The sequence below is a fragment of the Tiliqua scincoides genome, chromosome 6 (assembly GCF_035046505.1).
Source record: "Tiliqua scincoides isolate rTilSci1 chromosome 6, rTilSci1.hap2, whole genome shotgun sequence".
Classification (NCBI taxonomy): Eukaryota; Metazoa; Chordata; class Lepidosauria; order Squamata; family Scincidae; genus Tiliqua; species Tiliqua scincoides.
The window spans coordinates 2,005,779-2,030,333 of record NC_089826.1 but is presented as its reverse complement, the minus strand read 5'-3'; the positions used below and the strand labels follow the sequence as shown (position 1 = coordinate 2,030,333).

Sequence of the window (24,555 nt, the reverse complement as noted above, 5' to 3'; positions counted from 1 at the left end):
AAAGGTCTTTTGCTGATTGCTCTGCATGCTAGACCTCCCCCCCAGCATTCTAAGCACTGTGGGGTACTCCACTTTCAAACACAAAGGGTGCTATTAACCTGATGAAATAAAAAAGGTCAGCCAGAAGCCATAACTATACAGACCTTGTTTTTTATTTGTACACTTGTGGATGTCCCAGAGGGATCCAGCTGGCCACTGCATGAAAAAGGATGGTGGACTCAGTGGCTCTTTGGTCAGGTCAAGCCAGGCAATTCTTACAGTCCTGTTCTGGAAAAATCAGTTCAAGCTCTGCAAGCCCATGAATTTTAACGAACCCCTCCATATTTTGTCTTTGTTCTTCACCAAATAAAGCACTCCTCCCCCATGTCACCCAACTCTATCTCCAGTCTAAGACTGGCTGGAACCTATAAAAAAAATACCCTACAACAATAAACTAATATGGAATAAAGCTTTGCAAGCTTTTAAGCTCTTTGGATCGCCTGTCCTTGATCACCTGAGACCTGAGAAGAACGCCAGCCGGCTTTGTTGGACCTTTTTGTTTTGCCAGCTTAACTGCTATCAGAATCCATAATAATGCTGGGGAATTATGTGGGCCCTTCTCCACAAAGGCATCCAAGCTATTTATAGAGGTAAGCGGTGTTAAGCACTCTGATTGGAGGGGGAAACAGAAGATCTGCTGGACATGTATGAAGAATACGTGGGAGGCAAAGAGCAGGAGGGCACCTTAGGAGAGAACTCAGAGGAGGGAAGGCCTGAGGTCTGTGTACTCTATACGGAAAATATGCCTTGGGTGTGTCAAGGGGAACATGTGGCTGTCAATCAGAGGAGAAGAAACACTATTAATGAGAGAAGGAGCTGCAAGGCCTGAACAATAATCCTTCATCCACCTGCTACATTAGAATTGTCAACTGGCATCCAGTTCCGGTGAGAATAGGCCGTCTTGACTGGGTTAAATCCACTGCAGAACCTCAAAGCTTCTTACCAAATCCCTCTGCAGATGAGTTTTGGAAAGGAATGTCACTCCTCGCAATATGGCTTGTTTGCATGGGGTAACATAGACAGGTGCAGCCAGGCTGCGTGGGGGTTCAGTCAGGTCTGGCCTGCTTCTGGATCCCTCCCCCTGCTGGAGGAATGGCACAGGAATGGCAGGGTTGTGTCAAGAGCCCTACCAATGTTTGGGAGACTAGATGCAGCTGTGGAGTTTATTTTTTTACATGTTGCCCTTCTCTGCTCTAAACTATGAGGAAGTAGAAGCAGGAGAAGCCCAACAGCGGCAGAACTGAAGGTTCCTGAAAACAGGCTGGGCAGGACTTCTTGGAAAAAAAAAAAAAACTAAACTAAACTTACAGCCCAAGCCTAACTGGGCTGTCCACAAGCAGAACACACATACTGTCTGTGGAAGTGCTGCTCCAGTGGCGTGTGTGATGACTCCACCAGTGCACATGGCTGGCAAAAACATGTGCAGTGGAGCAATCTCCCACTAAGCCAGCACTAGTAAATTGGCAGCAGGAGTAAGTTGGCAGTGGGGGTGGAACCAGGCAGGGAGGGAGAAGAATGGGGGAGAGACTTGGTGGGGCAGGATGAGCAGGAAGTGAAACAAGGAAGGGAGGAAATGGATCTCAGTGGCACCAGCATGCGCCAGGATCCTAACCTTGTTTCCCTACTCTCCTCGTTTCCAGCAAAATCCCTGGCACAAATCCAAGGAGACCTATTGGAATAGTAGAGGCTTTTCCCAAGGCAAGGGACTGAAAATTCCTTTGCCTTGAGGAGACCTTTGAGCTCCCCTGCCCACCCACTGGATGCAGCACGCATGTCCTAGGGGCAATTTAGTTAGGAGTGGGCTGTTAATCATATCCAATAGGGACTGCTGGCCTACATCAAGAGGTTGCATTAGATCTCTCACTCACCTTCCCTCCTCTTTTCCATTTCCTCAAGGGGGGGGGGGTGACAGCAAAAGATCATGGAATACACTTCTGTCCAGGGGAACAAACTACGGGTCCTGAACCACCAGCTGAAGACTAGTTGGAGATTCTGGGGAAGATCCAGGAACCCCCAGCTGTCTGCAAGGTTCCCAGTGTGCTGAAGCCCCAAGCTTGCAAAGGATCTCCCTAGGGGGTCAAGGGCTCCCAGTTTGTGAGTCAGCTCTATCCACTCAGGTTGGTTATCCTTAATAGGAAGAATTATAAAGTTTTCTTGGTCAGACTGGGATTTGTCCTCCCTTCCATTTTCTTTTGCTTTTCCCCCACATACACTCAGTATTTTTTTCTTCCTGTGAATGTTCTAATGAATACATTTGTGCATATCTGGGGAGTCTCTCAAGAACGAAGAAATTGCCAAGTTTGGTAGCTGAAGAATGGTATGAGTGAGAGCGTATTGTATTTATCATCTCCAAAGAACATCAAACCTGGGTGCTCTGCAGGATGGGGGTGGCAGAGAATATGAACCCTCTGTGCACCCCCCTTTGCATTGCACCTTTGTCTTGAGTAAGCCTGAGGAGAAGCTCCTCCGACTAGAAAAGACAGAGGCTGTAGGTTGCACTGCCCTTCACCCCAGCAGGGGTACTGCAAGAGGGGTGCACTCCACTTATTATCTTTGTCTTTCTTGGCCCCAGAGAAAGAAGGGTAGAAATAGAAGGGAGCATTGCTGGTCTAACCCCCCCCCCCTTAACCTTTTTGTCAGAATGCCAGATGCACTCTGACATTCCTATTGCCAATTACATAATGCCTATTATGTCAGAATGCCAGATGCAAGGGAGGACACCAGGATGAGGTCTCTTGTTATCTGGTGTGCTCCCTGGGGCATTTGGTGGGCCGCTGTGAGATACAGGAAGCTGGACTAGATGGGCCTATGGCCTGATCCAGTGGGGCTGTTCTTATGTTTCCCACATGGCTCCTTCATTGCCCCCTTCCCAGGGGAGCAGCCACACTGCAACCTTCAAGTAATCCATCTAGAGACTGCTCATCACTGGACCTTAGTGCCTTATGAAGTCCTGGGACTTTCCCTTCCTGGGCTGCCTTTCTCCCAACCTCACCTTCAGTTCCACCTGACCAGCACTGTCCCAGAGTAGAGAGGCTCTCATCCTGTGAGGAGCAGCCAAACCTATGCTTTGATGGCTTAGGGTCAGCGGAAAGACCCGACCAACAGCCATATATTGGCCATATGCCTGCTTCCCTGCCAGGGTTGTGATGGGCCAGCTGGAGATCCTGAGATGGTGGGGTAGGTCCGGAAGCAGACAGTAGCCAAGGGTGGCATTCACTCAGCAAGCTGTCAGCTTGACCGATTACTTTTGCCCACATGCCTGCCAATTATCTCTGTGTTTTTTTTTTCCTCCCTCTTTCATATAGATGGCTATAACACATCCTATTATGTTTCTGTAAATTAATGCTTTTCCAGTCCAGGGCTCTGAGCTTCTCACGCTTCGCTGGCAGCCGAACAAGAGGCAGGGAGTCCAGGGGAAGGACTCACCACAGTTTTGCATTTCTCAAAGGTCGGTCTCCAAGGGGGTGTCTGAGGGTTCACATCTACATTCGTCTGCCCTGTGATCTGTCTCTAATTGTCTTGCTGCCACTGTGAGGTTGAGCTGGAGGGCTCTGAATTTGCTTGTTAAAAGTGCTCTTTCCAGAAAGCCCAGAAGGAGCTGCCTGCTACAGATAAAGCAAAAATGTGAATGGGGAAACAACATCTTGAACACTGTGTTTTGCACTTTGAATGGCTGCCACAGTCTATGCCAGAACATCAGAAGAGCCCTGCTGAACCAGGCCAAGGAGCCATCTAGTCTAGCTACCAGTGGTGAGCCGCCATCAGATGCAGAAGCAAGCCTGGGTGGGTGTAATGGAAATGCACAAGATCCCTTGAAGAGATAGGGTGTGGTGTCAACAGTGACCCTTGCTCCGGCGGGTGAGCATGGGGTTAAAACCGAGGCTTTGAGCAGTGAGTGTGTTGCACACCTGCAGCCACTAGAGGCAGCCAGGTCATTACAGGGATAAAAGCAGCACCTGGAGCAGTGAAAGCATGTGGCTGTATGGAGAAGGAGGTTAGGTATACTGGAAGGAAGGAGTTGGAGGAAAGAGTGTGAACTGCCTAAATGAACAGACTGCCACTCTGACTGGAGTGTGGCTGCCATGCCCAGGGGCTGCTAGGAAACCAAGGTGTTACTGCAGAGGCTGGAGAAGCTGCTGGTGGGGGAAGGAGGAACTCTGCAGGTTGAACAGGTGAGGTATCCTAGTGGTGGGGTGTTGCAGTCCTTTCTGCAGGGTTAGGGCTATTTTGAGTGAAGAGGCAAACTAATTAGCTTAAAGTGGGCACAAGTTCTCTAGACCAAGTTTGGAAAGGGAGTTTGGCAAAACTTTGGGCCCTTGAATGGCTGTCAGATTTGGAGATGGAACTAGCACCTATAAGAAGAGCTGTGCTGGGTCAGGCCATGGGCCCCCTGGTGAACTCGTTGAGCAAGGCTGGCTCAAGACCTCCTGAGGTGGCCTGCCAAATGCTGCCCCTTTACCCAATGATGTGCCAGCCTCTGCCACTCTCCAGTGTTCTAGCTTAGCACTCCCCTCCCCTCCACGATTCCTTTCCCTCTCTGTCCCCCTCTCCCTTTTCCAATTCAGGGTGGAAGGAAAAAGACAAAACATCCATGCCACAAGGAGTCTCTTTCCTGATCTTCCTGGTCATGTACGAGAGGAGCCTGGTTGCTGGATCAGGCCTGGGGGGGGGGCATTTCATCCATAATTTTCTACAGTGGCCAACCAGTTGCCCAGTGCAAAACTACAAGGGAGGTTTGAAGGCAACAGCCTAGAAAAGAGACGCCTGAGGGGGGGCATAATTGAGACATACAAAATTATGCAGGGGATGGACAGAGTGGATAGGGAGATGCTCTTTACACTCTCACATAACACCAGACCCAGGGGACATCCACTAAAATGGAGTGTTGGGAGAGTTAGAACAGACAAAAGAAAATATTCCTTTACTCAGCGTGTGGTTGATCTGTGGAACTCCTTGCCACAGGATGTGGTGATGGCATCTGGCCTGATGTGTATGTGCAACCTCCTGAGTTTAGAAATGGGCTATGTCAGAATGCCAGATGCAAGGGAGAGCACCAGGATGCAGGTCTCTTGTTATCTGGTGTGCTCCCTGGGGCATTTGGTGGGCCGCTGTGAGATACAGGAAGCTGGACTAGATGGGCCTATGGCCAGATCCAGTGGGGCTGTTCTTATGTTCTTAGCTCTCCCAGGCTATTGCCCCTCCCACCACCACCTCATATTTGGAGGTGATGTCTCTGACCATTGACAGCCAAAAGACTATTTAAAAACAGTTTTTCACAAACCAGTTTTCATTGCAAACAAAATGGGGGAAAAATAGTTGCCTATTGCAGAGGGGCTCACAGTCAAAAACACACATGCGCACAGGTATGTGGCACTGCAATGAGCCACAAGATGTGGAACTCACTCATGCTGGGAAGACCAGAGCCCTTTCAATCATCGCCCCCCAGGGTCCCGCAGATTCCAGACCTCTGGTGTGGGAAATGCATTTCTCAGATTCATTTGATCTAACTGAGCACTGCAGGCTTGTTGTCAGAGCCAGCAAGGCTCTGCAGTCAGAAGAGCCTCCTTCAAATCCCCACCCTGCCTGGTGCTTGGTGAGGCTGCTTTGGGCCGACCTCCCTCAAATGGCGGTTGTGAGGAGGAAGAAGAGGGAGGATGAGAATGGGGTACACAGGACCCTGCTCTCCACCCAGAATTCCTTATCGAAAGGGAGAGGATAAAAAGGTAGTCAGTACATTCACATGCGTTGACTGGAGCTCACTAGGAAAACAAACTCTGAAGCGGCAGGCGTATCTCATCATGGATGAAAGGAATCCCAGCTTTTCCTGGACTTAACACTTCAGATGCTGCCCTTTCAGCCTCTAGCAGCCTCACATCTAGGACCCAGGTCAGATCTGGCCAGCAATACCAGCCCACTTCTGATCATGGACTTTTGAATGTCTAGTGAGTAGTACATGGAAATATTCTTGCTGCCTTGGTTCTGCCGGGTCATAATTCTATCAGAGACTGAGCTGGGCTGAGTGGTGGCATAGCTGGAGGAGGGCGGAGCACGCAGGGAGGTGGGTGAGCGGCCCCTCCCTTCGGAGCCATTCCCTGCGGGGGGGGGGAAGGAGTTGTACAACTTTCTCTCTCCTCCGTACAGCTCCATTTTACCCCCCTCTAGCTATGCCACCAGGGCAGATCAACTACTGTCACCTAATTTTCATCATGTGGCTTTTCTATCAAAGGGTGTTTTTCCCCTTGAAAAAGAAGGAATTTTTTTTTTAGCTACTGAATGATTGTCTGTTCCTTCTTTTCAGCATAGCTGGACTCTCCACCCGCAGAAATGCAGGTGGAGGTGAAAGCTGGTTGCCAGCTGCGCTTGTTAAAAGGCGTGATGACCCACTGACTACTGGCCTGGCTGCAGCAAGGCTGGGTCTCTGCATTCATTAGCCTTGCCCTGCTGGGAGGGAGATAGTGCCCTGGAGGAAGCGGGCTGAGGGGTACACCAGTGACCAGACTGAGGCCATGCAGCTGAAACCAGAATGCCCAGACCAGTGGAAGAGCAAAAAGGGCCACGCCTAGAGCTCTGATCAAGGCTCCATCTTGCAGCAGGTCTGCAGGAGCCAGTCCTGAGAGAGGGCAGGGATTCTTCTTATGTCACTAGCATTTGCAGGGGAGGTGGGGAAGCAGTATTTGCTTTCAGAGGCTTTCTGGAAGCAGCTGATTGGCCCCTGTGGGAATGAGAATGCTTGACTAGTTTGGCCAGCTGGTGGGACAGCTCTGCTCCAGCAGGGCCCTTGATGGTTAACAATGGAGCCTCCATGTTCAGAGGCAACCTACCTCTGAATGTAAGGTGCTGGGGACAAGGAATAGGCAGGGTCTGGTGCCTTATATAGTATCTAGTGGGGAAAAGTTCTTATTGTAATTAGTGCTACATGACGGTGCATTGATTCAAGCAGTGGCAAAAGAGAAGTATCTCTTCCTCTCTTTCAAAATGTGGCATTTCCAGTGAAATGGGTAGGTGAGATTTTCAGGACAGACCAAAGAAAATATTGCATCAAAATGCGTCGCTGGCTTATGGAACACATTGCCACAGGATGTGACTATGATGTCCACCAGCACAGACAACTCTAGGAGGTGATTGGACAAGCTCTGGGAGGAGAGGTCTACTAATGATTCCTTGTCAGGAGGGCTGCGTGCCACCCCCCCCAGGTTTAGAGGCAGTGTGCTGCAGAATGCCAGACCCCAGGGTAGAGGGGGTGACCATGGGGGAAGGGCCATCACCTTCATCTGCAGCTGGCAGGTGTCCTGGAAGTGTCCAGCTTCTGAGAGCAGGATGCTGGGAAAGATGGACTTTGGTCTCGCCTAGCAGGGCTCTTCTCCCTTTTTAATGTGATTCCTGCTGGTCCTCCTCTGTTCAGTTCAGTACAGACTCTGTCCCAGTGGCATAATCAGAGCGGGTGCAAAGCACTAATGCAGGGAGCCTCTCTGTGGCATGCAAGCGGCCCCTTACCCTCCCCTGTGGAGACAGGCTTACGCCTCTGTTTTGCTCCTGCATTGCAGAATGACTCTGAAGGGGGAACTTGCATGCTGCGGGGAGGCTCCCTGCAAAACTTAGTGCTTTGCACCAATCTCGCTATGCCACTGCTCTGTCCTCCTCCTTGCTAAAAACCAGGATGACCCAAACTGGTCCTGCTGCCTAACCAGCTTGCAGTGCTTTATTACTGTACTTTTTTACTGCATTCTTTAATTGCTTTGCTTCAGAAGAGAAGCCTCACCTGGGAGTTGGCTGCCAACCCAGATCTCAAGACTGAGTTCTTTCTTATTGCCAGGCTCTTCTCCCCCATGTGACCACAAGAGAATGGATCACATTGTCCTGCTCAGTACAAAATTCCAATTTTAACCCCAGTGTGCCAGAGAGGAAGCCAAGTGGTGGGGGGGCCAAGAGCTTGCCAGAGCAGAAGCAGAATTGTCTTTCAGTGGAGAGACAGATTTTGAAAGGAGAATACCTGAGTTCATCTAGCCTGACCCTCTTTCTCTGGTCAGTGGGCATCATCCAGCAGAGACTGACCTCACACAAACTCTTGGCACATTTGCACTGCTGCCCTCATAAACGTGCTTCCCTTGCTGCAAGTGTGGCTATAGGAACAAGACCATGGACAGTGTGAGTAATGTTGGCATCCTTCAGTCTCAGAAGACTATGGTTTTCCTTCTCTCCATATGAAGGAAAACTATGGAAGGAAAACTCTGATCCCAAACCTCCACTGCCTTGTGCCTACATCCAGTTACAGAAAAGGCTTCAGGAGTCAACCTCAAGGCAAAATCCGGAGCTGGAGTCCCTGAGGCAGTTCATGGCTGAACAGTCATGCTCTGGCAACTCCTGCGACACAGCTGGAACCAACCGTATTGGCCTCTGCCTTTCCATTGGACCATTTCAGCGACGTGGAGAGGGGGGATTTGCTGCATGGGTAACAGCCTATCCTCCATACCTACTTTACCCAGGCTTCGCACACTGGAGAGGACACTCTGTTCCAGAACCACCATTCAGAGCGTGACACCATAGTCTTCCGAGACTGAAGGATGCCAACTCTCTATATAGAGGGGAAGAAGGGGGGGAGGGAGAAACCCATCATATCTCATGCAGTTTTGTGTATCTGACATTTTTTTAACCAAAAGGGTCCTCTGGAGGCTGCCAGTTTAAATGAACAGATGGAGGGGCTGCTTAATCCAGACAATATTTCCCACCCCAGCTGCTTTTCCAGCCACAGAGAAAAGGAGACAGAGAAAGTTAGAGGTGGGCAATTTTGAGAAGAAAATTGCTGGAGGGGCATGAGTTAAGTAGACCTTGCACCATCAGTCTTCAATTTGAATGTACAGACTCTCTGCCTTTACTTTAAAAAAAAAATGGGGGAAAGGTATGTATGACTATGTACCATGTCCCATTTCAACCCAGGCAAGAAAACAAGTGTCATGAATCCCTCCATCACAGGACAATAAAGCCAGCCCCTCCTCTGATGAAGGTGAACCTGGGCTCTTAAACTTGATGCTCAACACCCCAAGCACTGATGCAAATTTCCTATCTGGAAATGGGTGCCAGGGCTTGAACCTCTGAGCACAGGAAGTTGCCTTGTTTGGAGTCTGTCTGCTGGTGGTCCAGCATTGTCTATTCTACTTGGACTGGCAGTGGCTCTCCAGGGTCTCAGACAGAGAGGTGCTGCCAGGAACTGAACTTGAGACCTTCAGCTCAACCAAGCAAATTGTTGACCTGGTTGCTTTGATGAGTAAGAGATCTAGAGCTCTATCAGACAGCTGTCCTGTCTTTAGACACTGGCAAAGCTTTTGATATGGTACCCTGGAAATTTATTTTTCTATGTTGATGAAATTTGGGTTTCCTTAAAATTTTATATTCTAGCCCACTTGTTTCCAACCTGTAGTCTATGAGGTGATCTCCTCTATGGAGAACTCGTGCAAGGAAAGTGCCCTACAGGTAGACCACAGCTGCGATACAAGGACATCTGCAAGAGGGATCTGAAGGCCTTAGGAGTGGACCTCAACAAGTGGGAAGCCCTGGCCTCTGAGCGGCCCGCTTGGAGGCAGGCTGTGCAACATGGCCTTTCCCAGTTTGAAGAGACACTTGGCCAACAGACAGGCTAAGAGGCAAAGAAGGAAGGCCCATAGCCAGGGAGACAGGCCAGGGGCAGACTGCACTTGCTCCCAGTGTGGAAGGGATTGTCACTCCCGAATTGGCCTTTTCAGCCACACTAGACGCTGTTCCAGAACCACCTTTCAGAGCGCAATACCATAGTCTTTCGAGACTGAAGGTTGCCAACATACAACGGTCTATGAGACCCTGAGAAGTAACCCATGAGGTCTGGGGGGGGGGGAACAGATGATTGTCTTCTATCATTTCCAGCATCTTGCCAAGTGAGCACCCCTCCCCACTGACCACCAGAGAGAATAGAGAATGGACTACCTGCAGCCACTGCCAGCACATCCAGCATCTTGTCAAGTGCTCCCCCACAGACTACCAACATGTAATTGTACTTTTTGTGTGCATGGTTGTGGGGTGAGGGTTGCATGTGGTCCAGGACTCTCAGGGCAGTAGGGGAGGATAGCCCTTGCTTTCCCAATAGCAAAGTGGCACAGGAGCGTAGGAAGACAGCGCAAGAAGCAGGAGATCCCAGACAGAGCCAAAGAAGCAGACACAGGCTTGTTTGTTGCAGAAGCAGGTATTGGTAAAGGAGCAGGCAGCAGAATAGTCAGTCATACTGTCCAGAAGTCAGGGATACAGCAGGTCACAGAAAGAAGGCAGTCCAAATCAGTATACAAACCAGCAGCACAGCATGCAGAAACTCTACCACAACAACCCACACCTTGGTGTCTGTGCTTGCCCCATATATACCGGGGCCAGTCAATCAGAGTAGGGGGATCTCATAGTCACAAGACAAGTCTAGTGACCCACTTTGATTGGCTGTCCAGTGGGGTATTGCTCCACTCCAGCATGGCCTACGTGACTCTGCACACGTACTCTCTCCAGGTGATGTGACTCCCACCTAACACAGGTGCATCTTATTACTAATCACACACATATACAGTGCAGCTGCTGTTCCTTTAATTTACATTTCACACCAGGCCTGGACATCAAGGCCCCTCCTGCCACATCCTGGCTTACAACAATTCAGGGCCTGGGATGCCAAAGGACATCCCAATTGTGCTTCTGTGGCTTCTAAATGTTGGGAGCTGCTGTTCTAGCCCAAGATCCAGGGTTAGAATTTTGGTTATTTTTCTCCAGCATTTCCGCTGGAGAGGGGAACTAGGCAAGGATATTCTCTTGAGCCTCTTATTTTTTGATTCGTGCTTGGAACATTTGGATTCCAACAGGGACTTGTGGTGGGTGGGGAGGCAGGACAGGCAGAACCCAGGATTTGGATTTCCATATTTTAGTCTATATCAGCTGGCACACCTTTGAACTTCAACTAGTTGTTGGGATCACTCTTCACATTTCAGAAATCCATCTTGGGCCATTTTGGAAGCTTCCTACCTGGCTCCTCTTTCTCAGTGATGGCATTGGAGTCCAGGGATGAGCGGTGGGTGGAGAGGCAGAGCCTCCCCACCGGAGACCTTCAAAAAGTGCTGCTGCCGTCTGAGGCCCGCAAGCACTCGTAACTCACGCACGGGCTCTTGGGCCAGCCCTGGCTATGTGGATGGGGAGGGTCAGCTTTGAAAGAGAATCTGATTTTGATCTAGAAAGAAAAACATGAAATTTGAGATTGCGAGATGCTGGGTGCTCTTCCCCCCCCCCCCAAACAACCAAAACCAAATCCCCCTCACTCATAGGAGCTGGCTGCCATGTCCATGCAGTCTGAAGGGGTCCTCTCCATGTTCCCCCATGGAGAGCCAGGTGTGCGTGTTCACCTTGCTCCCCAATCTCCTTTATCTTCTGGGTCACAGTTGCTTATATCCCCTGTTTGGTTTCAGCCAGGAAGAAGAGGCTGGAGGGGGAGGGGGGCTCCATTTAATATTCCTGATGGATTTCTTATCCCAGAGAGAGGAACTGGCTTAGCTCTCAGGCCCTCTGAGAAAAGCAGGACGTCATTTCAGATTTGCAATTATGTGATGGATGAGCTTAATCATCTGAGAGAGTTCACTGTACTGGCTGCTGAGAGATACAGGATCTGATGGGCTGCTCTGGGCTGGTCTGCCATGCTGGGATGGTGGCAAAAAGACTGGTGAGAAGAAGAGAGTTCCCTGCAGGCTGATGGAAGCAGCCACTATATCCAGAGTGTCTTGGTCACCCAGCCAAGAGGTCAGAGGGCTGTGCCAAAGAAAGGGCCAACCTTATCCAAGTGGTTCAATACATTTTCTTTACCTATTTGTTATCACCTTGATGAGTCTAGTCACAGGGCTATAGAACACACACACACACACACACACACACACACACACACACACACACCCTCACGAGGTTGGACCCTTTTGGATTCCTTTCAGTTCTCTGCAAGTTGTTCTCATCTTGCTTCCTGGCTGACATCCTCATTCTGGCATATTTCTGTCAAACCGGCTAAAATCAAGTTGAGAACTGTTGCCTGTCTGGAAGCCCCACCCTACTGCTGTGATCCCATAGAATGACATTTAGGGAGGAGTCACAGCACAGTGGCAGCATAAGAACATAAGAACAGCCCCACTGGATCAGGCCATAGGCCCATCTAGTCCAGCTTCCTGTATCTCACAGCGGCCCACCAAATGCCCCAGGGAGCACATAAGACAACAAGAGACCTGCATCCTGGTGCCCTCCCTTGCATCGGGCATAGCCCATTTCTAAAATCAGGAGGTTGCACATACGCATCATGGCTTGTACCCCATAATGGATTTTTCCTCCAGAAACTTGTCCAATCCCCTTTTAAAGGCGTCCAGGCCAGACGCCATCACCACATCCTGCGGCAAGGAGTTTCAGAGACCAACCACATGCTGAGTAAATAAATAAATAAATAAATAAAGCACTCTCTCCATGGCAGCCCAAGACCTGTCAGTGCCTGAGCTGGCACACCAAATGATGCTCTCCTCACCTGGTGATGTGCCAGCCCTTGATCCTCACGTTCCCTGGACTAAAAAAGGAAGAAGGAGCCAAAAAAAGAGGAAGTGTGGACAGTGGGGGCTAAAATGTCCCCCTCTGACACTCTAGCCTACCACACTTATACTCTGCCCCGCTCTTCCTGTGTGGGAGGAGTGAGTGTGGACGAGAAGGACCAGTGGAGGCAAGGAGGTTGACAGAGGTGGGTGTCCCCTGCCACTCTGCTTTTTGAAGCAACTGCCCTGTTGGCCTCACAAATGGGTTGGCCCTGCTCTGCCCTGTCCTCATCACACTAACTGGTGGAAGATGTCTCTGGTGCTTACTGAGTGCACAAAGCGCTTCATGTTTGTGGCCTTGATGGAAACTCTACAGCAGCAACTCAGTAAGGGAATTGGTGCCACCCCCATTTTGCAGAGGGAAAGACTGAGGCTGACAGGAGGTGGCTTGCCTGAGACCACCTAGTCAGGATTCTACGGCCAAGGGGAGATTCTAAGCAGAGGAGAGTCACAGCTCTGTCTCTTTGGACCACTGTGCTACGGTTTCTGCCAGCAGCCTCAGAAAGCAGCTGCCAAAGGTGGGTCTTGCCTCTCCTCCTCCTCCTCTTTCCTCCCTGGATTGGAAAAGGGACAGGGGGCCAGAGCAGGACATGGAGGGGAGTGTTCCACATTGGATAGTGGGAGGAGCAGAGGGTGGCACATCATTGGGTAAAGGGAGGACAGCATTTGGCAGGCTGCCTCACGTGTCAGGAGGTCTTGGGCTGGCCCTGGGGGGCATTCACCATGCTAGCTGGATGGATGGCAGAAGCATGCCAGTGGTCGGGGACACACAGCAGGGAAAGCCTGTTGCCCTTCCACACTCCTTGTGGGCTTTCCAGCAGCATTTGGGTGGCTGCTGTTGGAAGGTGGTCAAGGGACTACATGCACCCACCTTGGCTAGATCCACAGGACTCGGTTCAAGTTCTGCCAGCTGAGTGACCCACGAAAATCCCACTGGACTGACATTCCATTAAGCCAGGTGAGAAAAACCAATCCGCTTTTAAAGTCATTGTTCTTTGTATATGTTTGGAAATGGCACCACCTGGTGGTGAATGATGGTGCTGCAGAGGACTGGTTTCCAAAACAGGTGCCAAGCAGGTGGTCCTCTCTCCCCATTATGATAAAATCTGATAGAGAGATTTCTGGGATTTCGATCTCTGAGCCAATGCTAAGAAGACACAGACTCCTTTAAAAGCATATAGAATGTTTATTTACAGGCTATTTACAGATTAGGAATAGATTAGGATGGATACAGGTTCGAAGTTACCCCATGGTGGATCAGTGATTTCTCAGAGAACCACACCCAAAACTCCTTACTTGTACTCTGTCACAAACAACTGACCCATGTGATATTGCATGTCATTTCCACTTCCTTGTTGGGCATACTGCTGCATGGTTCCAGCCCTAACTGGGAAGTCTGTTAGCCATGTATGGAGAAGTTTCTGGCCTGCAACTTTGATTACATAAGACCCTGGAATTTTCCTTTTGGGAAAGCTATGACGCACATGTTTTTCTCTGCAGGTCATCTTGACATAATGACTTTTTCTATCCTGTTTTTAACAGAAAAACTAGTCACTACTTTGGCTCCTAATTTCAGGTGTTTTTCTTATCTGAGAGAAGTTAGGTTAACCCTTAAAATATCCATCAAATCTGAGGGTCAGTAAAGTGTTTCTTAGAACCAGCGGGTCTTCACCATGCGCTAGGCAGGTTGGCTGTTAGCATGTGGCCATCGAGGTCTCACACTGCTAGAACTGGTATTCTGGCAGCACAACATCCTTTAAGGCAGTGCGAGAGCCAGGCTACTATTGTGTACTTCTGGGCTGCTGCTGTCAAGAGGCAGTGCTGTGCAGCAGCGGCACTAGGGGCCTCTGTTGGTGCTGGTAAGTTGGCAGCTGCGGGGCAAAGAGGGGCAATTTCAAGAAGGGCGGGGGGCAGAGAGGAGGTGGGTCTCAGCGCCACCAGCATGCTCCAGATCTTGTCCTCTCTTTTTGAATCCACCCCATCCCTTTCGTCTTCCTCAGACATATGCCAGCAAAATGGATGGTATACCTCCGAGGAGACCCATAGGCAATCGGACAGCCTACCAAGGGGTAAGCAGTGGTTTTAAAATTTACTTGCCTCCTAGAGCGTGTCCAATTGACCCCCATCATAGCAACTGCTGGCTATGATGTGGCAGGGGATAGGATCAAGTAGCTGAAGTGGTTCCTTTCCCCACTTCCTTCCTTTCCCACAGAGGAGAGGGGCAGGTGGCGGCAGCTGCTTAGCTCTTTCATCACCCTGTCAAGAAACGGGGTCTGTACTGTGCCCATAGTGTGCTACTGGGGACCCATAATCTCAACAGGGTTCATCAGTGGGCCAGCCCTGCCACAGGGTACATAGATGGTACTATACAGGTATCAGTACGAGTTGCCCAGAGGGCAAAGCCCAGCTGCCTCAACCCTTTGGGGTTGGCCATGACAGGCTCACTCAGTCCCTAACCACATGCAGTCTTGAGTCAGATGGTACGCCCATGTCCATGATGAGGGAGGTAGACGGTTGGCACCATTTTCCCCAGCTTAGCACCCGCATAACTTAGGGTTAAGTTTTGACTTTACCTTGTTGCAGTTGTTGCTTTTCAATAAAGTGGCTCAGTCTACCAAAAAGTCTCTGTTTTGTGTGATCATTTGAAGGGTGTGGGGTAAGTTTGAAGGGTAAGTGGGGTAAGGGTGTGGGGTAAGAAGAGACACCCTGCCTTCCTCTTTACTATCTGGTTCCCCACCCCAAAGTCCTTCTTATTCTTGCAATATGGGTGTGATGTTCCTGGCAGGACTCTAGAGGGCAGAGTTCTTGCTCAGACACCTGCAACCTCTGGCCTGGTACCAGTCAGAAGTGTGTCCATTGAACCACTTTCCTCCCACTGTCCCCCCGCTTCTTGACCACCAGTGGAGAAGCATGCAGGCTGCTGTGTTTTGTCCCCAGTGGCAGATAGTCTGTGCTGAAGAGCCCCTCCTCATACCCACACAAGGAGAGTTCTTTGTTCCCAAAGTAGCAGAACCCTCTGGACACTTCAGAAGATGCATGCAGTTGTGAGACTGATTAAAGTACTTTTTTAGAATCTCAAACTGCCTTGGCCTCTGTGTGTGTCCATTGACAACAGCAAACTAGCAGGGTGGTCACGTTTAGCATAGGAAAAAAGGGTCTCCTGCTGATTCCTTTGAGTGCTAAAACCCACCCCCTTTTCCTATTGGCCCTTGCAAGAGGAGTGAAAGGTGGTCAGTGTAATATCATTAAAAATAGATACATCAGGAAAGGACAAGAGTAATTAGCTACAGTTCTATTTGAGGCGAGCTGATGTTCTTAAGATCAGGACTATCAAAAATATAGAAGAACAAACCTAGCTGATGAAGAAGCAGGATGGCTTCTGTGCAAGGAAGTCAGGGAAGGCAGCTACTAAAGAGGTCATTGACTGGAGGTGAGCCAGTGGACAAGATACACTGTCAAGAAATGTTTGACAAATGCCTTCACCAAAGTCTCCTAAGAAAACTTAGCATCCGTTTTCCTCCTTTCCTTAGCATCAGTAGGATAGGATCTCTTCTGGATTACCATTGTTTGTGAGCTTCCAGAGTCATCTGACTGGTCACTCTTGGAGACAGAGTGGTGAACTAGATGGTCCCTTGATCCAGTCCAGCAAGGTTGTTGGCACTTGCTTCTGCTCAGAAGACCTTCTTACAGATCCAGTTATAGCTGATCCAGCAGTGATCGTCATCCCATGCATTGATGTCTGGGTATCTGAACTGCACACAATCTGCATCATGCCCCTTCCTGCCGTTGGGTTCTCCTGGCCACCAGAAACTGAGAAAGAAAGATGAGAGGAGATTCCACTGAGCTGAGGAAACCAAAATACTTTCTGCCATCAAACCTCATCCTACAGAGCATCATGGAGAACAAATAAGGGAAGAGGAATCTTTTGGCTATAGTATTCTGCCCTTCCTACCCCCAAAGCAGGGTTTTGGGTATGCTTCAAAAGCAAGGCCACTTGCATTGCACCAGCTCCTCAGTTAGAGATCAGCCCCACCCTCTGCTACATAGACAACAGTTATACCCATCTGGTAATTGTGCTTGCAGAGCAAACAGCCCCAAGTGACTCAAGCAAGCGAGTCAAACAACAGAATAGAGAGGAGGAAGACACCACAGCCATAGTTCTTATGCAGACACAGGGGGCAGGGAAGTTCTCCTGCTTCCCCCCTTGGCATCTGGCCCCTTTTGTCCCCCAAGTTGGCATCAGTGCCAAAGCCCCATGTCCCATTCATCCAGTGCTGGACCAGCTTTGTTCATTTCTTGCCAGTTATCCATCTCTGTGAAAGTTGATGAGAAAGATCCCACCATCACCAAGCTTTGCTTACCTAACTATTATTATAGTTAGACTATAATAGACTATTATTATTATTATTATTATTATTATTATTATTATTATTATTATTATTACCTAACTTGCTTGGTGTACTTTGTGCCATCTGTCCAGACCCAGTTGTGCTGTTGATTTTGGTCTTTGAGTCCAATCCAAAACATTGTTCCATTGGTTACTCCATAGAGATATTCCTGAAAAGTAATGCCAGGCACTTGAAAGCGGCTGCAGTCCAGAGATGAGGACGCTGGATTGGACCATGGCAGACTCGTTTCAGATCCACGCTCAGCCGTGGAACGAGTGGGTGGCCCTCGGAGTTGCACACAGGCATCCCAACCACCTGTGTTTTCCTCGAAAATAAACCCCATGGTGTTCAAGGCACGCAGTCCCAGCGACTGCAGTCAAAGTATCTCTCACATGGGAATTAAAATAGCAAAGACAGTAACATTTAGTTGGTAGATGCATCAATTAAATATGTAGCTGGTTAACAGACAGGAGCCAGATTTGCTAGGGCTGTGAGTTCAGGGCACACTGGCCTTTTTTGGTCTGTTTCTGTAATAAGGGATGGCAAATAAAAACACAGAAGGGGGGTCCTTTCTTCTAACAAGGAATGGGATTTTTTTGTTCCTGAAATGGCAAGTTCTCCTGGTCCAGTCAGTGTCTCCAACAAGCACTTATGTTGTGATTCTGGGAAAACTGAACTTTATCTAAATTTAGCACATGTAGGACACACGTGTGCATGTGAATATTAGATGTGTGCATGTGAATATCAGATACATCTTTTAATTTTTAAAATTAAAAATTAGCCCTAATCCTAACCTTACCTCGCATTTTAAAAATTAAAAGATGCATCTGATATAAATATACATCTATTGGGACACAAATCTCCAATACCAGGAAGAATTTGACAGACACACAGTTATTAATAATGCGGTGATCCTGTCACTGCCATTGTCTAGGCCAGGCCTGACTGCACAGTCAACCCACATGACTGAGTGGAGCATCAGTACCTGGGTGGAAAGCAATCATTTTGAATTTCTGGGAAATATTAAAGCAACCTGAACCCTGCGGCTCAATCACTTGGGGCAGGGAAGAGTCAGATGTTCCTGTGTTTCGAAAGTGTGATGCTGGATTAGGATTTGGGAAGGCAGGTGCTCACCATCTCTTTCCGTGAGGTGACAGAGGTCAGGTGTGCCCCATACGATGCACAAGAGTCCTCTGCCTCCTGCCAGGGCTTTTGCTCTTGGGAAAAGAAGTACAAGTTCCTGTTGTAAAGCTTCCAGCCACTGGAGAGCAATTCCAGGAGATCTCCTGTGGGAGTAAAAAGTGAGGTCGGAGTGACAAACAGCAGCAAAAGGCAAGGGACTGGGGACTTTGCCTCCCCTAAAAGCAAGAGCTTTGGGGGCTTTGCAACTGTGAGAAGGCTAAGGGAGCAAAGATGGCATCAAATTCTGCATGGTGTGGAAAAAGGGGTGGATAGATTTCTTCTTTTCTCAATTCTAGAGATCAGGCAGGATCACCCAAGAAACAGAGGGGCAAGAGAGGCTGGCCAGGGAGTATGGTGGCTTCTAATTTGCCGCAGTCACCCACCATCCCCTGATTGTAAACATCAATTTGAGATTGCAGCAAGGCTTGCTGGGGTGGCCAGGTAAGAAAAGAGCAGTGGGAACGGGACGGGACCCAAACACTTTGAATTTGGGTCAAAGAGGGGAGAGGGGGAGATTTCGGCAGGACATGTAATCTCTGAGGTGTAGGAAAGGTGTAGTGATGGAGGAGAGCTGCACCTGTTGAAGTTCTGAAGGTCCCTCAACCATTCACAGGTAGAGGGTCAGGAAACTGGGTGTTCTCTTTCCCTCTGAATGGGGAAGTAGATCAGTAATGACAGCCAATGTATCCCTTCCCCCTGTCCATCCCTGCCACAGACTCCTTGTGTGACTTTGGGCAAGTCCTTCTCTTGCCGACTCAATTCTTCACCTGTAAAATGGGCATAAAACTAACCTACCCTATACGTTGCCTCTGAGGGTCAAACAAGGTAGATGTTACATTTCACTATATGGTACTACATAAACAAACAAAAACATTGCAGAAATGATTCGGATGGGAACTAGGAAGTGTGTGACAAATATAAGAATTGTATCCTTCCCCCACCCATTGCCTTGTCCAGTTTCCCAACAATCTTTACTCACAGAAATGCACAAAACCGAGAACCCCAACTCTCCATTTTGCTACTTACTTGCAGATTCTTTGTGGAGCTTCTTGCCTTCTAGTTCCTGGGAGTCTGGGGGTGACACAAGTGCAGGATGAGGCCCAAAGGAACGTGTTGGGGAAGGTTTACCTAAAAGTGGTACCCCAGAAGGGAGTCTAGAGGTCTGCACTGTTGGTGTCACAATCCTGATTCAGCAGCTTTTCCCCTCTCTCTGTTGGGTCCCTCTGGGCGGTAAGCATTTGCTGCCTTCTAGAAGGGCCTGCAAGTTTTCTCCACTTTATGCTCTGGTTGTATCTGTGTGAGTAAAACTAATGTTTCTATAACATCATAAGTTCCCAGTGGTTCCTCTCATCCAAAGCTAACCACATCTGGGTTACAAAATCCCCCCAGTGTCACTGTGCGTGGGAGAAGCAGCCCTTTTCCTGTCTCCTATCCCTCCTATCTCGGTTGCATAGACTGGAGACAGTGAAAGAGTATTCTTGCCCTGTACATGGTCAGAAGCACTCACTGCAAACACTGACATTCCTGGGGGCAAAAGAGCAAAATGGAGGAGACACCCCCATTTGCTTTCGTTGCTCAAAATGGCTCTGAAGGCAAGGGGAAGAGGCTGCCATTCAGGCACCTAAAGAACATAGCATTTTGGCTCCAGGAGCGCCAGTGGTTGCAACAGCTGTCAAGTAGAAGGGCTAAGACAGGTGCAATTAGGGACGAAGGAGAATGTTCTTCTCCGTGGGGAGCATGAGAACAGAATTATAGGCCTTCCTACCTTTTCTGAATGTAGAGTGGAATGGAAACAAATTAGGATACCAGTAAATTGAACTCATGTGCACAGCTGTACTTACACAGAACAGAGACAGTGACCAGCAAGATGCCAAACAGCAGGACCAGGACAACCAGGAGGGGGACGATGGGGGAAGTTCTCTTGGGATGTGGAGAAGGAGCTGGGGTCTTTGGAAACACTTCTGGAAGCCAAGGAGGATAAAAGATCAGATCAGATCTGAATCTGCTTTCTTCTCTTTCCTTTTGCAGATTGTGATGATGGTCAGACCGATGAGAAGCAAGATCGCTTATATTTCATCTTCTCCATGTCCTTCTGCTGATGCCTGAGACAGGACGCTGAGTACCATGCTGAGTAGCTGTGTCCCAGGCAGAACTGTGCCCAAGAAGGCAACTTGGGTGGGTGTCTTTGCCTACATTCAGGACTTGGTTGGTTCCCTCTCTATTTAGTTATTTAAAGTAGTTATACCCCCATTCCCCCTTTTATTACTGGGATGCCCAAGGCAGCTGTTCCCTTTTGAATCCATTTTTGGACTCTGGTATGTTATTAATTCGGAGTCCAGGCTCCCTGCAGATGGGCCTCAGTACTGCAGAGAGCCAGGCACCAGAGAAGGCTGAGGACTCAGAGGGCAGCCAGATGCAAAGGGGAACCGGGCTCCTCTGGGTTGTAGCAAAGAGGAAATGCAGCTGGTCAGGCAGGGCTGAGAAAGTCCATCCTGTAATAAACATGGTAAAATCATGGACTGGGTCTGACTCCCTTTCGTGAGGCTGTAACCAGGTGTGACACTGATTTCGCAAGCATGTTGAATGCACTGGCTGCAGTTCCTGCCTTCTGACCCCTTTCCCTGATAAGTCCCTTTCTCTGTTTTCCCTTGGATGCTGCATGTGTGGTCCGCTGAGCCTCTATCCGGCAATGCAGCTCTGTCCAGAGGTTGGGAATATAACGCCCTGAAGAACACAATAATATCTGTCCCAGGCAGAGATGTCATAGACTGCCCTGGCTCCTGGGGCAGTAGCATCTATTCCAGGTTCTCCCCAAAGTTGGGGGCTCTTGCTACAGCCTCTTCTTGTGCCTGGTTCCATCTCTGAGGGTGTTGGGATCCCCCACAGGGGAAAGAGCAGGATGTTTGAAGCCACCAGCACTGCCTCCTCCTGGGAGAGACCAGAGGTGACTGCCTTGAGCCCCTTGCGGCAGGGGGGTGGTCATTTCTGGGTTCTCCGGGGGGGGAGGGTCACCAACAGTGGGGGAGACTTATTACTCCTCCCCAACCCGAGAACACTGGAAGGCTCAAGAAAGGCAGGCTGCCCAATTCTTTTCTGAACTGATTGCATGAGAGGGGAACTAGTGGGGCGAGCCAGCCCCTCTCTTGCAGAAGACCTCCTTCTCCAAGGCCTCAGTACCAGCAAGTGGCCTGAAGTGATTCCTGCATGTCGTATAGCTATGCAGGCCCTGCAGGAATCGCCAGCATCATTTTGGTAGTTGCTTGGGGATTCCCCAAACATAACCAAAAAAATTCCCCAAACATACCAAAGGCTGAAATCCTATGCACGCTTACCCAGGGGTAAGCCCCATTGGCTACCATTATTAAAAGCATATGCACAGTTAGTCAGTTAATGCAGTCACATACCATGGTAAGTCTAATATATTAACAATAAAGCACACACTGAAATGGATGGGGACCCTCCTGAATTTGGCTCGTGACCCACCTCGTGAGTCCCGACCCACAGTTTGAGAAACACTGGGATACAGCAATAAAAGAAAAAAAAAATGCAGCAAGTCATAAAACAATGGAGATCAAAACTGGTTCACCTGAGACGTTGAAATGTTTGGGCAAATTAAAATGTTTGTGTTCAGGATTGACCAGACACAATGGTTGGTGGTAACTCAATGATTCTGGGAAGAGCCTTCTGAAGACATGACTGAAATAATAATAATATAATAATAATATACAGTATTTATATACCGCCTTTCTTGGTCTTTATTCAAGACTTTATTCAAGGCGGTTTACATAGGCAGGCTTATTAAATCCACGCAGGGATTTTTACAAATTGAAAGAAGGTTCTTTCTTCCAAGAACCACTACATACAAGATGTTACACTCCGATCTGGTTTAACATACTGGCCTCCATCCTCCCACACTCCGAGCAGATGGAACAGCTCAGCTGCAGCTTGTCAGCTGCTTCAAGGTCGCACGGTGCCGGTGGCCTCGAACTGGCGACCTTGTGGATGTTAATCTTCAGGCAAATGGAGGCTCTACCCTCTAGACCAGACCTCCTGCCCTGAAATCACTGTGGCACTCACCAACAGGGGCGAAGAGAACTGTTAGTGGTCCTAATGGTGTTGCAATGGGGAGGCAGCAATACCCCCCACATATGCTCCTTGATTGCTCCCAGCAAGAGGTTCTCAAAGCATGTGCTGCTCTGTGTAAGGAGGCCTGTTTGGCTGCCTTAGTTCACAGCCACTGGAAGGATTTTCCTCCCCCCAAGCACTAGTCCAATTACTTTTTAAAATCATTCAGTCTTCACCACATCTTGTGGCAGTGAATTCCACAAACCAGCTATGGATAAATTGCTTTCTTTTTTTCATTCCCGAACCTCCTGCCAGTCGTTGTCATGGGGTGACTCCCATTTCACTCCTGTACCAGCGTAATGTGAGAATGAGACAGAGCAGGTCCATTTTGCCAGACCTCAGTTGAAGAAAGAGTTGTCTATACGCAGCAGAGATTTGAGATGAATTTGGCAACTAAGGAGAGGACGGGATATGCAAGAGAAGACAGGCTGATCGATGGGTGTAGCACCTAGTGGTTAGTGTTCCTTCCTGCTCCTCTCTTTCCCTTTACTGGACTGGTAGCTAAATGGAAAAAAGACCTTGGTAGTTTGTATCTCCTGCCATCCTCCTGAGTTATAGAGAGCGGGGGGGGGGGCATCTGAAAAAACCACTGAGGACTGGAGATGTGTTGTATTCCCTACGCCTGGGGATAGATTCGGGGTTCCCAATTCCTTGGGGTGAGAAGCATCAAAACTGACTAGGAGACTGACTAGGATCCCTCCTGCTTCTTCAGCAGCCGCACAAGAATGCCTAGAAAGCAGGAACTCAGCTGTGCTCTGAGCAGCAGCTGGGAGCCACTCACCATTCTCGTAGATGTACTCTGCAGCCATCCTTTCACCTGCACCAAGACCTTGAAATGCTGCTGGTTCTCTGGTATTGTCTGCTTTTGCCCCACAGACCCCTTGTGGCAGGCCTCTTGAAAGTGTTGGGTAGTCTAGTCAGAGGTCTGGATGCTGCTGTCATGCTGCAGAAGCATTTTTCCCCCCAAAATGCAGAAGTTAAGAATGTTGTGGTTTTGTTGTTGAAGACACTCAGTGATGTCTGCTCTCCCTCTCTCTCTCTCTCTCTCTCTCCTCTCTCTCTCTCTCATCCTGCTGTGCTCAGGCTTTCATCATGAACTGAATGAAGACCTAATTCTGGAACTTCCCTATCACTGATGCAATGTGGGACTTGTAGGAACAGTTCCACGGATTGATGTGCTGTGTGTTTTGTGTTGTAGGAGGCAGATCTTTAAACCGGAAATCTAAGAAGGAGGGGACACTTTGAATCCCCCAGGGAGGGAAATTCCAGACCATGGGGGCTGTCACAGAGTAGGCCTTGTCTTGTGTACACGCCAACCAAGCCCTGGCAGAGATGGGAAGTGGAGAAGGGCCTCTCTGAGTGATAGTAATGGAGAAATACATGTGCTTAGAGAGCAAGGCACCATGCAACCTACCACTGGACACACTACACCTGCTGAGGCATATCCTGAACACTGGTTCTGTATGGCAGAGCAAGGGTGTTTTTCTGGGTATCTTTAACAAAAGGACAATGGCTTTTAAGGCGTTGCAGGCAGGTGCACAGAGGAAGCAGAAGCCTCACATGAGCTAGACCAGCCTTGTTACGTGAAAATCTCCTTTTCCCTTCCAAGTTGTGATTTTGTATGTATTATGGACTAAAACTCATGCAGGTCAAACCTCAGAATACAGGACACTCTTCCCCCCAGTACACTTTTCCAAGGCCCTGATAGAAGTCACAAGTTTGCACAACGTCTAGCAATGCAGGGATGCCTCCTGATCCAATCACTGTTATCCAAAATAAGCATGCACCTCCAGCAGGAAGAAGTCTATTGTTCTATTGTTGTAGCTTTATCACTCTTAAGCACTTTATGCAAACTACCTCCCTCCCCCAGTCATGGCTGATACCCAGTCATCATGTTCTTGCATGCTCCATGTGTCCTACTGTGTGTAATGAGCATGCGCATCTAGGACAGCTCTAGGTCACATCCGGGTCATTCACACCCAGCTTCCAGGTCAGCCAAGCCCCTTTTAAGAGAGAACTCCGCCACATGGCTCTCTCTCTGGCTGCCCCCTGCAAGGCAAAGGTCCTCCACAGGACTCTCCTCTTCCCTACTGCTCCCCGGGACAGGTAATTATCCTGCGTTTCTGAAATTCTTTCCCTTCTTCCCCATCTAGTCCTCCCTTCTTCCCCCATCTTTAGTTAGCAAACTGGGTTAAACAGATTAAGGGACCCCT

The 24,555-nt window shown here is 49.1% G+C and overlaps 2 protein-coding genes across 2 annotated transcripts in view; both read right to left on the bottom strand.

Annotated features, from left to right (window-relative positions):
* Positions 1-14,041, bottom strand: part of LOC136655759 (RING finger protein 145-like) — a 46,738-nt gene extending 32,697 nt beyond the window's left edge. The window contains exon 1 of the mRNA XM_066632385.1: positions 14,036-14,041. The gene's annotated coding sequence lies outside the window, so the exon portion shown is untranslated. The remainder of the gene's footprint in view (positions 1-14,035) is intronic.
* Positions 13,814-23,206, bottom strand: LOC136655760 (C-type lectin domain family 4 member K-like). The gene is made up of 6 exons (XM_066632386.1): positions 23,124-23,206; positions 20,059-20,178; positions 19,244-19,288; positions 18,170-18,321; positions 17,092-17,204; positions 13,814-16,457 (listed from the first exon to the last, which is right to left on the bottom strand). The coding sequence occupies exons 1-6, from the start codon at positions 23,149-23,151 to the stop codon at positions 16,319-16,321; spliced, it is 597 nt and encodes a 198-aa protein (XP_066488483.1). The 5' UTR covers positions 23,152-23,206; the 3' UTR covers positions 13,814-16,318.
* Positions 23,207-24,555: the final 1,349 nt, after the last annotated feature.